Consider the following 15,496-nt stretch of genomic DNA (forward strand, 5'->3'; position numbering starts at 1 on the left):
TGGAATTAAGTAGCAGCAAATTTAGATACAGGAAAAGCGAATACTTATTCTGGAGCACATGATGAAGCTGAAAAATTTCACAGCCATTAGTAAAGTTCTTAGACATAATAGCTAAGATTCATTAAAGTGTGAATAGAAGATTTGCAGAGACTAGAGACAAAGTTCTTCTCAGCATTACATATTTGTCCAGATGCATTAGAGATTCTGCCATTCAGCATTGGTTGCTTCACATCCTAATTGAATAACCCATTGGGAAAGGCTCATTCTATGCATGATTGCACAGGCAGCAAACGATCCATTCGTCTGCTTAAAATGTATCTCCATTTCCTAGTGATCTCTTTACCACATTTGCCTGGAAGACACCAAGTCCTTTCTGCATGATTCCTGACCATGGCAAGCTGAAACCAGGTGCTGAGTGCATGGTCAAGGTGGTCTTCCAACCCAAAGTGGCTGGGGTTCATGATGGGGCAGCCACATGCTGGTTTGGAGATCAAGAGAAACAAAAGAGGATAATCCAGCTAAAAGCCATAGGTGAGTCATTCTTGCATTTAACACTCAAAGAAATATGTATCACCCCTAACTGTGGAAGAGCATTCCACAGAGATACAGGGAGGGCCTGCATTCTAAGGCTGTGCCACTACTGGCTCAATGCATTGATGAGCAAGTGAGGCCCATGGTTTGAAAGTGGCCTGTGAAATTCTCTAATGTACTTTTGCCAATTTGGAAGTGTTATCTGAAGGGACAGAGTGTCCAATATGTCTTGTTGCATGCTTTGGCCAAAACAGCATTTCTGAGGTCTGCTTAAGTTGACAAAGGGGAAGAAATGAGAGGATTTCACTGGAAAAAACCTCCACAAACTCCTGGCTTTGTCTGCACTCAGTGTCTTGTCTGTCCCTGCTAGACAGAGAGACAGAGGGAAATTTCTAAAGCTTTCTGGATGCAAGATAAAATAAGCAATGGTTTCATTAGCAAGTCCTTGCCTGAAGTGCCTTGTGTGGCCACGGACAAAAAAAAGATGTGATTCTGAGTTAAGTAAATTAGGGCTGGAAGGGAGCTTATTTGGTGCAAACCAGGGCCAACTTTGAAGGTAGATCCAACTTCAGAGTAATCTGAGGTTCTTCAGAGGCTTGTCCAGTTGAGTGTTGAATATCAAAGGATGGAGATTCCATCTCTCTTTCCTAATCCAGTACTGTTCTCTTTAACAGCCAAGTACCCCTATCTCCGTGTGCATGTGACAGGGAAGAAGTATGAAGGTGTACAGCCTGGAAAGTTTCAGGATGTCCTGTGCTTTGGATCAGTGCCAGTGGGGACAACTGTGGAAAAGTGTGTAGAAATCTTCAACCTGTCTGTGGTATGTGGAGAGGGAGACTGACTTCTTGTGAGAAGCTGGCATGCTGACACATTTCCGTGGCACATGTGGTCTTGTGTATCTCCCTTAATGCTGTGAAAATAACCTAAGTGTGAATGTGAATGAAACAGAGATGATGAGCCTTCCCCTACCAACCAGGCTATTCACCCTTGCCTTCCAGCTACAGTGCTAAAAACATAGCCATTTGCAGCATGGTATTGCAGTTCCCACCTGCTTCCCACTGTGCTTGGTCCTGATCAGGCAGCCACCACTGTCCTTTGCATCCTGCAGGTCTCCTGCTCGCTCTGGACAAGCCCATCAGTCCTGTGTGGCAGTCTCAAATTGGTGTGCATATGTCCCAGGCAGGTCATGGATCTTCTGCTGCCTTCAGTGGACTGCAGCCCAGTGAATTGTTCTAAAAGTTAGAAGGGCTGCATTTGAGCACCTTGTTACCTGTGCCAGCTCAGCCCATCCCAGCCCCTTAAAGGATGGATGTACTCACAGACTGCTGACATGGATGACAGCAGTGCTCCCTCCCCAGGCTCCGCAACTCAGGAGTGGCAAAGACGCGCTTGTTTGTTGTACTGTTATTATTCGCACGCAGTGATGCTCAGCATCACCAGGCAAGGATCAGGACCTTCTTTTAAGGGGCTCGAGGAAGGTGTCAGAGCACTGGCTTTTTTTTTTTTTTTTTGTGAAAAGAAGATCCCTAGACAGGGTGGAACTGTGGATGGAGGGAAATAAGTTATTTGCCTTCCTGTTCCCATGGTCACAGAAGTCACTTAGGCTACTTTAGCCCCTGAGGACACCTTGAGTCATCCTTCTCCCTACCAGGAGGGGTACTCCAACCCCAGAGATCACGGAGTTTTGCTGTAGCCCACTGACTTCTGAGAGTATTGTGGGAGTTTGCTGCCGCCAGTTCTCCATCAGGGCAGAAGATTGTTGCACAGGATTTCTGTGGTGTCCTTGGTGTTCTTGTTGGTGTTCAGCTCTGATGAAAACTGCAGTTCTTACTTGATCAGTGCCCTGCATTCAGAGCCATCCTGGCTCATGTTGGCCCCTTTGTTAACCTGTCTCTCTTCTACTTGCAGGTTGATGCACCATGTAGGATAAAGCGAGCAAAACATCCTCTGCTTTGTGATTATGTTTTCTCCTGTGATGTGTCCCACGGCATTGTTCCTGCCAAAGGGAAGCTGGTCTTGTGCATACAGTTTCAGCCTCAAGTAGTAGGAGAACACAGTACTGACTATTTCATTATCATATCTGCTGGATGCCTCCTGGAGACTGTTCTGAAGGTGGTTGGCTCGTGTAAAGGTACCAGAGTGAAAGACTTCCCTGTTTCTCCCTGCCATCTTCTTACCACTGCAGGGAGAGGGTTAATGCTTGGGGAAGGACTAGGAACTGTCATAGCCCACAGTCACAGGCTTACCTTCTGCTGGGATCCTGGCTGTCCCTGGTGCACTTGCTTGAGACAGATGTTTGACTGTTTTAAGTGAATGTCCAGCTGTTTGCTAGGGCTGGTGTGTTGGCTGTTGAGGTGATCTGGTTTGGGAAGATCAGTTAAGTACAGCAGTGGCTTGTGACATGTTGACAGAAACAGCTGTGACAAGTCCAGGATCTGTCTCGCATGTTGTGCTAGGTCCTTTGGTGTCCCTGGACCAATATTCTGTGGACTTTGAATGGATCAATCTTGGAGAAAGTTTGATGCAGACACTGAAAATCAGCAACATGTCAGATGTCCCAGCCTATTACCAGTTTGATATTGATTGCAAAGGAAGTGTCTTCTCCTTGGATCGCCCTTGTGGAGTCTTGGAGGGCACAACAACACTAACGCTGAAGGTGACCTTTCGACCTACTCACCCAATGACCTATCACCGTAGAGTCGTGTGCCTTGTCCACCATCAGGTATGGGAGGCAAAGGGTGGTTTCATTGCTGTGATACTTTAGAAGGATCTTCCACTGTAATCCAACAGGGCTGGCCTCTCTCACTTAGTAGCCCCTGAAAATCTCTTCCCCCTGTGTTTTCATCGATACCTATCATGGAATCATTAAGATTGGAAAAGACCTCTAAGATAATTGAATCCAACCATTAACCCAGCACTGCCAAGTTCATCACTAACCATATCCCCAGGTGCCACATCTACATGTCTTTTAAATACCTCCAGGGATGTTGACTCAACTACTTCCCTGGACGGTCTCACAGTGCTTGACAACCATTTTAGTGAAGAAATTTTTCCCAATATCCAATCTAAACCTCCCCTAGCATAACTTAAGTTTGTCTCCTCTTGTCCTATTACTTCCTAACTTGAGAGAAGAGACAAACTCCCACCTGGCTACAACCTCCTTTCAGGTAGTTGTAGTGAGCCTTCTTTTCTCCAGGCTAAACACCCCCAGCTCCCTCAGTCACTCCTCATAAGACTTGTGCTCCAAACCCTTCACCAGCTTCACTGCCCTTCCCTGGACACACTCCAGGTCCTCAATGTTTTTCTTCTAATGAGGGGCCCAAAACTGAACACGGTATTCAAGGCATAGTCTCACAATGCCAAGTACAGGAGGATGATCATTTCCCTAGTCTTGCTGGCCACGCTATTTCTGATACAAGCCAGGATGCCATTGGCCTTCCTGGCCACCTGGGCACACTGCTGGCTCATGATCAGCCAACTGTCAACCATCACTCACAGGTCCTTTTCTGATGAACAGCTTTCCAAGCACTCTGTCCCAAGCCTGTAGTGCTGCCTGGGATTGTTGTGACCCAAGTGCAGGACCTGGGCTCTTGTTGAGTGGAATCCCCATGGTGCAGGTTCCTACCAGCAATAGGATGTGGACAGACAGTCAGTAATGCCTATGGGTGGGATGAGGTGCATCTTCAGTGGCTTCTGTCCATTTAGGGCTCTGAGTTAAATTTAGCTGCACAGCTGTGCACTGAGTGCCTTCAATTTTCACTCCAGTTTCGAGAAAGTTCTTGTGTCACAAAAAGACATAAAGTAAGTGGCAGCCTAGCATTGCAGATGCTAAGCCTTTCCCAGGCATGGTTTTGGAAGTGAGGTACTGGCATGGTGTACCTTTCAAAGCAATCACAGAAGGACAGTTTATTTCTTATTATTCTTGTTGGTGTTTTCCCAGGAGCCCATGTACGTGGACTTTTTTGGTACCTGCCATTCAGGCACAGCTAAGCCAACCACCCTTCAGGCAAGCCACCTCTCCTCATACCGAACCAACATGGTGAGGGGACTGACCTTCTATCCCCCTGATATCCTGAGTGTGATGCTAAAGGATGGGAAGTTGCAGATGGATGGAAAGGGAGCCCTCATGCTGCCCCCTGAGGTATGAGCTGCCCCCACTGGAATCTAAGACATTTCCAGCTGTTCACTGCATATGCTGGGTTTCTGTTGCACAGGAGACAGATGTAGAAGGACTTGCAGGTGCCAGACTGATTTCTTTAGTATCTCTGCTGTTAATGTTCCCAGCACACACCAACACTATCTTTTTCAGCTGGATTTTACCCCAGCTCAGCCACTAAGCTGCTTTCTGGATTTAACTCAATCACAGGTTTGTCTTTGGTTCATGTAGTTTTAGATTGAGGACTGGCTTACAAACAGGAGCCTCCCTGAATCCTAAACTTTGAGCTGTTCAGGAAACTGTTACTGAAGTGTATCTTGCTTTCCCTCTTGCTCATGAAGGCAGTCAGGACTGTAGTGTCTGGTGTCTCCCACAGGTACACTTCTGCTCACACTGAGATATTTCCATCCTGTAGATCTCTCAAGACAAGCCTCCCGAGGAATACTTTGAACCCAACTCCATGACTGAATATTTCTGTGATGGTGTAAGAAGTGATCTCGCCTCGTTTCCCACTCATGTTAGTGTCAGCCCCAGGGAGTACGATTTTGGTTGCTGTGTACCACCTCACAGGGCAGAACCTCTTCCTCTCTATGTGACCAACCACACCAAAGGAAATATCATTGTTGCCTGGACTCCAAGCCATGGCAGTGCCTTCCTAGTGCACCCTGAAATCTGTGACATCCCACCTCTGCAGACTTCAGCCTTCCATGTCCTTTTCAAGCCCACTCAGGTCAACAGTCTCTATGCAGCAGAGCTAGAAGGTTTTGCCTTCTACAAGGTTAGTAGAAATTACTTAGACCAGAGAGGACCTAGTAAGCAATTGTTTCCAGAATAAAGGCTTTTGAGGGAGTTTAAATTGAATTGAAACCCTTAATTTTGAATTTGACAAACTAGCATCTTTATTAACTCCTTTGGCTCCTGCTGTGATACAGTAGTGGGTTAAAATTTCTCCTTCACATGTGTCTTGGCAAAGAAGTGAGAGAAGCAAGGACAGCCCATGCATGTGGACAGGTACACTTGCTCTTACCCCCAGTGAACATGAAGCAATGTACACCTCCTTGAAGCAGGAATTATGTGAATTACTGCACTGTTATTGTAGATGAGAGCCTACACAAGGATGGTTATCATAGCCTGGGTAATGGACAGTAAATTGGTTTTTTTGTCTGGCCCTCCACAAGTAAAGCTGCTGAGGGCACTGTATATTATTGCAGCCTCTTCTTCCAAATGGCATAGGATTCATGCCACACAGGTCTGCAGTTACAGGAGTTTTAGCACCTAGAAATATCCTGGTAGGTGAAACTTAACATTTGCAAGTCTCTCAAACTGCACTAGAGTGTCTATAGATGTTTCTTCCTAAAGCAACTCTTGTAATATCACAGAATAGCTTGGATATATCCTTCTGCTTGAAAGTTACTCACTGGTCTTTTGTTCCTCATCTGGCACTGGTTAGTCCTTCTTCCCTGAAAAAGTAAATTCCTTAGCCCCAGGGATGTCATTGAACAAATAGCTGCTTGCAATGGTACATACACTTGAAGGCACTTTGCCACACTCCCTTCCTGCACACACTCTGTGCTGTCCCTTGCATGTCTGTAGGTGATGAGACACTACACCAATGTTGAGAATGATGCCACCATCTGTCCATCATGGTGCCTGACTGTGAAGCTGAGAGCACACACGTATGAAGCAGGACGGGAACACTTCATTCCACAGTACATCCTGGATGTCCCCAAGGTGTGTAACTGATTGACATTTGGGTATTTGCAGAGACACTTAGTCTGAAGTCTTTACTTTCTCTTCCATTGCGCCATCCTCAGATGTGACTTTGGTGGTTTCTGATGGTGTGGAGATTCCTGCTTTGGTACAGAAGTAGGATGCTCTTTTTCCTGCATTAGCTTCCCAGCCTCCAGCATGTCAGGTTGCACTGAGCATCTCATTAGCTCTGAGGGGAAAGCTGTTGGGATCTCGTTCCTTTCTGTTAAAGTGAACGTAGGCACTAACAAGGGTGTTTAGTTCCCTCCCAGGAGCATCAAGTACTCTGCATGCACTTAGACAAACACAGAATCCACACTTAAGGAAGAGAAGTGGTTGCAAGGTAGAATGGAAGTTTTCTTCACACTTCCTGCTGTTTCTGTAGCACAATAAAGTATTGTTCATATGAGGTAAAGTGATATCTGATCCTAGGAAGTAAGAATAGTCTTGAGAACCTCTTAGAAAATCTCCTCAGCTAATCCAGGACATGCAGCCTGATATGTATGAATTGGAACAAATTCCACCTGCTGGAATTCTTGATCCAGGAGGTTGGTCTCCATGCAGAAACGAGCAAGCAGCTTTCTTACTAAATGAACATAAAGCATTCCATAAAGGAAAGTAGCTTCACTGATCTCATGAGCATATGAAAGATGAGGGCCATTGTGGGAAGGAAAAAGCCCATATTTTTTATACCCTTGGGTGGTTTCAATTCTTTCCTTGAAAAGAAGTGTTACATAGACTCAGGGTAGTGCTTGTTGGAACCTGAAATTCAATATCATGAAAGCTTTTTCTTTAAACTGGTTTTCTAAATCCAGCGAAAACAATCCTTCTTGTTTGTCTCCACCAGACTTTTCCTCCTGTGGTTCCTGACACTGATGCCTACTGCAGCATGCTGCTGTTGAACACGAGCACCTCTTTGATGACTTTCAGTGTGAACCAAACTGCCTGTCCCTCTGTTTTGGTCAAGCCCAGCTCAGGACACATCATTCCAGGAGGCCACCAGATTTTTTTTCTCTCCACTCACCCAGTCAACACAGTCTCACAGCAGCATATCCTGCCTTTACAGCTGAACTCTTATCCTGGATACACCAAGGTAGGGCAAGGGAAGTGGAAGATGGTGAGCAAAGTTTTATTCCTTTGTAGTCTTCCCTTTTCACAGTGACTTGCACTATGATGCCTATTATATCTCCTAATGGTTAGGTTGGATTTTTCTCTTTGGAAGTAGGAATGAAAGAATATTTTCAACACTTAATTGTGGGATCAGCACTGTATAAAGAAGGTGCTTGTGGTGCCAAACATCTGTAGCCCTTATTCCCTTGCATTTCCATCTGCTGGAATGCACTATATTATGCTCAGGGCTCTACTTCACAGCACAACCTAAAGAACTTCCCCTCTCCTTCAGATCCTGTTTGTTCTTATTTCTTGGAAGGAGCAACATCTTTGCAAAGTCCCTTCAGAGGTAGCTGAAACTTCTAGCTAATGTCTGTTACCTTTCCCCTTAATCCCACAGGAGATTTCTCTCCAGAGTTGTGGGGAGTCCCTTCTTTTGGTGTTAGAAGGTGATGGAAATCTATACTTCAAGCCTCTCTATGTAGGGACCTCCTCTACACGAATGTACACCATAAAAAACTGCACAAGGCTACCCATGATTTTCACATGGAAGATACCTCAGTCTGACAGTAAGATCCTGTCTGTCAGCCCCACTGCAGGGATCCTCCAGCCCTATGAAGCCATGGTAAGTTTAAGGTCTACCAAAGTTGTACTTTGCTCTCTACAATACAGCCACAGCCTGACTTTGAATATCTGAATGTGCATTCCCAATATGAGTCTTTGACACAGATGGAGGTGGTGGATGATTGAAGGGAGAGTGTCTCCAGAGTTGTCTGTAAAGAATTAGGTTAGCTGTAATGGAGGAAGGGACTGTGCATGGAATGCAACTGTTGAGGTGTTTGGGTTTGTCTCTGGTCTGGAGCTCCTGTGAGCACTCTCTTCTCTTCTGATTGCAGGCTCAGGCATGGACTTTTACTCCGGATGAGGAGACCAAGTATCTGCTACGAGCTATGGTGTTTGTGAGGTGGAAAATCTCAGATCCTGTGTCTCCCGAAAGTGTCTGTTATGCCTTACAGGTTGTTGGAGAGGGGGCACTGGGCACCATCAGGGTAAGGAACTGGAGCCCACTGGGTAGTAGGAGGGGTACTAGGGTGGGATGGGGATCTTGGACTTTCCCTTTTTGTGCAGTCTGTACTGGAGGCAATCAATAAAGATTCACAGCAAAATTCCCAGACAGGGCTTTCAGTGTAGAAAATAGAACTAATTCTAGTGGCCTAATGGCAACAGCATATTGTAAATGTCCTGCCAGTTCAAATGTGACCTTCCCAAATCCTCTGGGATTGCTCTCAAATCCTCTGTTTCAGACTGAACCAAGCAAGCCGTTTGGCTCCTTGGGAATCATGGTTCTCTCCTCTATTCTGTCTGCTCTCCTCCATTTGTTCTGCTGTTAGTCTGATTTTTAAGTGCAGTGGACCTTTTCAAGTGGTATAGCCAGTACACATCCACCTGGCTTTCCTCCTATTATCTGCAGATCGGTGCAGCCACCTTCATTTTCAGTCACGCTTCTTAAGCAACCAGAGGTAAATAAAATAATACTTTGTAAGTCATTGCCCCGTGTCAACCATGTTGGACAGATGGGTGATAATGTGTTAGAGGTACCTAGTCACTATAAATTGTATGTGAGTGCACAACTATCCAAAAGAGAGGGGGACTCAATGCAGTCATGAAAGGGCCAGCAAACATCTCTCAGCCCTTGACCCAAGTGCAGCTGGCCAGCTAGTCTCCTCACAGCCCTAAATATACTACATCCATCAAGCAGCCTAAATAATGGTAGGAGAAAGCATTTACAGGAAGGATTGAGCCCCTTGCAGGCCCATTATAATGGCTTAATTGCTCTCTAACTACCTGAAAGGAGGTTGTAGCAAGGTGGGTGTTGGTTTCTTCTCCCAGGTAATAAGCAATAAGGCAAGAGCAAATGGCCTCAAAGTGCACCTGGAGAAGTTTAGATTGGATATTGGAAAAAAATTATTCACAAAAAGGGTTGTCAGTCATTGGAATGGGCTGCCCAGGGAAGTGGTTAAGTCACCATTCCTGGAGGTATTTAAAAGATGTGTAGATGTGGCACTTGGGGACTTGGTTTAGTGGTGGACTTGACAGTGTGAGTTCTATGGTTGGATTTGATGATCTTAGAGACCTTTCCCAACCTTAATGATTCTCTGATTCTATCTCCCAAGGCATGCCAGGTCCTACATGAAGCAGGGAGCCCTTTGCACTGCGCTGCACAGGCCAAGGGATCAGCATATGGGGAGATAAGTGGTGGCTACACTCAACCACTATGCTTGACATGTAACAGTGACCTTAGCGTGGTGGGTTTGTATTCCAGGCGCAAAAGAGGTACCTGGACCTTGGAAATGTTCTGGTTGGTGACCTGCAAAGCTGCAGCATTGTACTGCTAAATGATGGGATCTGTTCTCTGAATTACATCCTCAGTGTGGAACAACTCATCACTGGGCCCTGTGACCCTGAGGAGGTCTGCAGCGATCCACTAGGTACTGTAAAGGAGTTAGCATGGGATGGGGCCTTAGCTTTTCCCTCTTTTCTCCAAAATCAATCTAGCATGAACTCAGAGGTCGGTCTGCTTGCTGGCTAGCTTGCATTGATTATCTCAAACCTTAAGGTGTCTGCTCCTTTGTGTAGGAGGTGACTCTTCTATCTTGCTAGAAAAAGCATAACCCAGAGCCTGACAACTGAAGTTAGACCAATCTGGACCTTGAAATAAGATGCAATTTCCCAGCAGAGAAGGAAATTAAATAAAGGAACTTCCCAAAAGAAATGTTGGAGTGCAACCCTTAGCTGCTTTTTTAGAGGATCTCCTCTGGAGCAGTTCCCTCTTCTTTGCTGGCCAAAGGCAGGCTGGGTACTCCCAATAAACTGCCTACAGTTGTAGCCTGGGAATCCCAACTTCCACACCTGAAGCTGATCCTAACAATTAGAAAAGGGGTGGCAGTGGCTTGAGTGCAGGTAGGCTTAGAGATCTGTGTGCTGAACATACATGTGGTGTAAGAGGGACCAGTGATGCCACAAGCTTATACCATCTCTTGTCTCCTACAGCTCTAGAGTTGGACTGCTCCAGAGGGACAATCCCTGCAAGATCAAAAGCTTTCGTTGGAATAACAGTAAGGCCAGCCCGTCGGCTGCATTACACCTGGTCAATCAAATATGCTCTTTGCACCCCGACAGGTGAGATGGATGTTTTGGGGTGTTCAGAGGTGGGGAACAGCATTTATAAAGGAAGAGACTAGTTAGACAAAGACTTTTCAGCTTGGAAAGTGGAAAATAGCAATGTCACATGAATGGTAGGGAGAAGACAAGATATAAACAACTGTTTATCATTTTTCATTGTGAAAACAAGGCACACTTCATAAAATGACTAGACTGTAGGCTTAAATCAAAAGAAGGCTTTTTTCACATAGTGCAGAACTAAATTGTGTAAATACAGTTGAAAAGGATCACATTCATAGTCTTTTGGTGATCTCTAAATACACAGCAAGGTACAACCAGAAGCCAGTGGTCTGGAGATTTTGAGAAGCTGCCAAAGTAAAGACTATGTACAAGTCTCTCTCTTTCTCTCTTTCTCTCTCTTTCTCTCTTTCTCTCTTTCTCTCTCTTTCTCTCTTTCTCTCTTTCTCTCTTTCTCTCTTTCTCTCTTTCTCTCTTTCTCTCTTTCTCTCTTTCTCTCTTTCTCTCTTTCTCTCTTTCTCTCTTTCTCTCTTTCTCTCTTTCTTTCTCTGGTCTTGGTAGGGTCTCATTGCCCCTTGTTGCAGGCAAAAGGACCCAGGCAGCTTCCCCTTAATGATGCATGACTACTTTTTGGTGTTTCTTTCTCTCCCAAGCTACAGATCATGCAAGCACAAAAGAGGAGCAGCAGCCCCTCTGCTGCATTGTAGCAACGGGCATCTACCCAACTTTGTGCATCACAGATGCCTGTTCAGCAGGAAGTGCCAACAATATCAGCAAGTTGCACCTCTGGAAGCTCTTCTCCTTGGACACACTGAATGAATACTTGGAGCGAGACCCGACTCCCGGCGAGCTCACCTACAGAGTTCCCACAAGGCACAGGTGAGATGAGGAAATGGCTTAGAGGATTTTTGAGTCTCTTGCATGAGCCAGACAGAGATGCTGTGGCCGTTGGCATGTGTTGCAGCTCATCCTAGGTGCTACAGGCATTTGCTCACCTCCACTTCTCTGCTTACCCACCCTTGAAAGAAGCCACCAAAACAAAGAATAATTTAATTGCAATGGACCTCTAAAAGTCTCTGGTCTAAACCCATGCTCAAAGCAGGGACGTATAGGTCAGGTTTCCCAGGACCTTGTTCAGTACAAAGCTGAACATCTCTGAGGATGAAGAAATGACAGTTAGTCTGAGCATCTGTTTAACCACTTCCATGGTAGAAAATTTTTTCCTGGTATCTGATCGGATTATCTTGTGCAGTTGCTGTCCCTTAGCCCTTGCTTCATAAGGCTGAACAAATCCAGGTCTCTTAGTTGCTCCTTGTAAGTAATCATAGAATGGTTTGGGTTGGAAGGGGCCTTAAAGATCATCTAGTTCCAGCCCCCCTGCCATGGACAGGGACACCTTCCACTAGACCAAGTTGCTCAGAGCCCCATTCAGCCTGGCCAATGTGCACCAGCTCTCAGCCATCTTGGTGGCCCTCCACTGGACCTGCTCCAGTATGTCAGTGACTTTGTTGTACTGGGGAGCTGAAGAGAGACTTCAGCTAAGCAGGACTCTTTTATGCAACTCACTCTCATTAGGCATATATGAAAGATTTTTTTTTTTAAAATCAGAAGGCCTGCCTTATGCCCAGCATCTCTTCTCCCCAAAGGGCCAAGAGTGTAAGGTCAGATAAGAATTATAAGGAAAGGAGCCAGTGTAGAATTATCTTCCCCTGTCATGCCCCGCTGACCCTTCCTCCTGTTTCAATTTAATCTCTTCTTTCTCTGTTGCGACCAGCACATGCTTGATCCCTCCAGTGTATACTCCTCTTCTGCTGGATTTCAACTTTGGGTCTGCCCCTGTAGGCTCAGAGCCTGCCCTTGTGATGCTTCTGCTGGAGAACAAGGGTGTGGTGCCTGTGGACTGGTAAGCAATGCTCACTGGAGCTCAGCCTTCTTTTTGGGGTCTGTTTGGGTGTCTGGAAGTGCTCACAGGACTGTGAGATGTTTGCAAATTAATAGGGTGGGGTTTTGGGGTGCAGCCTGTGTTATGGAGCTGCAACTGAGATCTGTTTGGTGGGTCTGGGTGGGGAAGCAAGCAGAGAGCTGCAGGGACCTGATGAAATGGGATGTGTCCCCCAGCTAAGCCCAGCTGGACTGAATGTGCTGACCATGGGCCTGGGGAAGTTTCATGTCCTTGTTGCTGATCAGCTGATTGGTTCCCTAGGGCCTTCTTGTTTCCTTCTGATCAGAAGATGGACATGGAGCTTTGGGCAGAGGATATTGAGTTTAGCCCTCGGGAGCTGCACCAGATGAGAATTCAGGATAACCAGCTCTTCAGTGTTTCCCCAAAGTCAGGAACACTTCTTCCAGGACAGGAGAAATCTGTCCAGCTCTCACACAGGTGACAAGGACAACTACCTGTACTTCAGAGCCTTGTGCTATGTGCCAGAACAGCACATGCCATCAGTACCCTGTGTTTCCATGCCACATCCTTTCCCTTCACATGTCCCTTACCCAGCAGAGAATGGGCAAGTAAAAGATTCCTGAGCATGTCCAGTTTCTGGACTCCATAGACTTTGTCTTCCCCAGGGGAATGTTTTAATGTCCTTTAACACTGCAGTGCAAAAGGCATTTAGTGTGACATGCTGGGGACACTTGTCTGCCTTGATCTGACAGTTGAGGAGATGAACAAGATGCTGCACTTCCTGTGATTTTGATTATGCAGTTATAGTCATATTTTTGTCCTCAGCTAGAGCTGCTAGCCCTTGTGTGCCTGTAGAGGGTATGAAGGAAAGCGAACACCTCCCCTTTCACAGCAGACCATATTTGAGAAGTACTGGCATTTTGTTGGCCTAGAAACTTGGGTTCCTAAATAGGTGTATGACTAAAATCAACACTGTATCACTCATTCCAGCCCAAACACGAATGTTCTCCCACCACCAGCTCCCATCCCTGCCTCCCCGGGGATCTTATGCAACAGTGACTCTTTAGCTGGGAAGTGAATTGTCTCTAATGCTCCGTGTGACCCTGATTCTATCACCCTGGGCACAAGGTTGGTTTCTAATGTTTTCGTCTCTCTCCTCTTTCACTGCTAGACATGATTTTATTGGCACTGATCGCCTCCCCGTCCTGCTGAAGGTTTCCTATGGCCATGAGATTCTGGTAAGATAGCAGGTGTCACCTCCTTCCATTTGCAGAACAACAGTTAGGAACAGATTTAAGAGGTGTTTTCCCCAGAAGATGCATGGTGTACAGAGACTGTGGCCTTCCCCTGGCATTTGCACTAGCCAGGCAGTAGCAGAGGGCCAAGCAGAGACATAAAACCAACATTCTGACAAACTTGTGGTTCCAGCACAGTGTGAGGTGGGCAATGCACTGAAAAAATGGCCCTTGGATATCACATCTGCTAGTTTTCTCAGCAAGAGGACCATTATTTGTTATTAACCTTTGTACTTTATTACTGGTGTTAGTGTAGAACTACTTCTTCCTTCAAGGGAACTCCAAGTCCAAAACAGCCTCCCCAGGTTTTACAGTCCCTGCATGTTTTCCACACCCTAGTGTAACTCATGGCCAGGATTTCTGTGTGTGCTTTCCCTCATTTCATCTGCTTCACTGTAAGTTTTTCCATGCAGTCTTCCTGGAGTTCAGATCTTCAACCATCCTACTTCTCTTATATGCAGCTTTCCTGAATCTCTCCATCTCATCAACTCTTCTAAGCTCTTCAAAGCCCCCAGAAATGTGCTCTCCTCCAAAAATACCACCTGCACTGACTGCAGTTTGGGGAAGCACAGGGTGGCAGAGCATCCCCCAGTTCTGGAGGTACAGAAGCAGCTGCCTCTCCAAGCCCAGAAGTTACTCCCTGGGTTCCTGGTTGGCTGTAGCCTTTGTCCACCCACTTATTTCTCCTGCCAATGATAGAGGAGATTCTTACTCATTCTTCCTGCTTCGTTGCTTCCTAAAGCGTCCCAGAGCTGATCTATGATGTGTTTTTCCTGAGCATTTCCTCAGGCTTGGAACTAATTTCTCTCTCTCTCCCCCTCTCTAAAACTGTCAGTTAGAGTCAAAGTCACCTTGTGCTCTGCCAGGCACAGCTCATGCCCGGCTGAGCCTTCCTGTCTGTCTCTGAAGTTTCCTATGAGACCATTGTGTTCACACATCTCTTTTATTTTTCTTTTCTTTCGGGACTGTTGTCAGCTGAAAATCCAACCCTTTGACCAAGCTGTTCAAACAGTGGCTTAACTGTGCCTTCCCTCAAAGCCCTTGGACAGGCTCCCTGTGCTTTGCCTGCCTGGCACAATCCTGAGAGTGACTGTGAGCATTTCACCAGCTGGCCCGTGAGGGAATAGGCTTTGGAGCACCAGAAGCCTATAGGGCATGCATCCTCTCTTGCCACATAGCCAGTGGCTTTGATGGCTACCAGAGGCCACCACTCTGCCTCATGCTGTCACTGCAGAAGGGGCTGAGAAAGCATAGGAGGCCCTGAGGATGAAAAGATTCCTGGGTGCATTTGAGCTCTGGCAATAGGAGCTGCAGAGGCCAGTCCAGAAACATGGTGCAGTGCAAGTAGTTGCAACCTGCAGTGATGCAGTGCCAGTACTGAACTACTGATATCAGAAAGTAGGAGTGGAAGAGGCTCCTCCTTCTGCAGAGAGGGCAGCTGAGGGGCTGAGCACAGTGTACCTTCTTTCCTTTCACTCATGGCATGAAGTGCACAGAGCTGGCAGTCCCCGTGGCAGAGACTGTCCTAAGGGTGCTCACATGCCAGGGTGGAGCAAATCCTCACCTGAGAAT

General features: G+C 46.3%; 1 protein-coding gene across 7 annotated transcripts in view; it reads left to right on the forward strand.

Annotated features, from left to right (window-relative positions):
* Positions 1-15,496, forward strand: part of CFAP65 (cilia and flagella associated protein 65) — a 32,407-nt gene that overhangs the window by 4,398 nt on the left and 12,513 nt on the right. For 6 of the 7 annotated variants that reach the window (XR_010431984.1, XR_010431985.1, XM_064661171.1 and 3 more), the window contains exons 5-20: positions 332-531; positions 1,206-1,351; positions 2,440-2,662; positions 2,988-3,253; positions 4,472-4,672; positions 5,103-5,465; positions 6,281-6,418; positions 7,284-7,529; positions 7,947-8,171; positions 8,443-8,595; positions 9,870-10,035; positions 10,598-10,726; positions 11,380-11,605; positions 12,501-12,629; positions 12,930-13,106; positions 13,801-13,867. Coding sequence is in view for 5 of the 7 variants with exons in the window: in XM_064661171.1 (XP_064517241.1) it covers positions 332-531; positions 1,206-1,351; positions 2,440-2,662; positions 2,988-3,253; positions 4,472-4,672; positions 5,103-5,465; positions 6,281-6,418; positions 7,284-7,529; positions 7,947-8,171; positions 8,443-8,595; positions 9,870-10,035; positions 10,598-10,726; positions 11,380-11,605; positions 12,501-12,629; positions 12,930-13,106; positions 13,801-13,867 (3,055 nt within the window). In the remaining 2 variants the exon portion in view is untranslated. The remainder of the gene's footprint in view (positions 1-331; positions 532-1,205; positions 1,352-2,439; positions 2,663-2,987; positions 3,254-4,471; positions 4,673-5,102; positions 5,466-6,280; positions 6,419-7,283; positions 7,530-7,946; positions 8,172-8,442; positions 8,596-9,869; positions 10,036-10,597; positions 10,727-11,379; positions 11,606-12,500; positions 12,630-12,929; positions 13,107-13,800; positions 13,868-15,496) is intronic. The other variant, XM_064661172.1, reaches the window with a different exon arrangement.

The sequence above is a fragment of the Pseudopipra pipra genome, chromosome 7, assembly GCF_036250125.1.
Source record: "Pseudopipra pipra isolate bDixPip1 chromosome 7, bDixPip1.hap1, whole genome shotgun sequence".
In the NCBI taxonomy this organism is placed as follows: domain Eukaryota; kingdom Metazoa; phylum Chordata; class Aves; order Passeriformes; family Pipridae; genus Pseudopipra; species Pseudopipra pipra.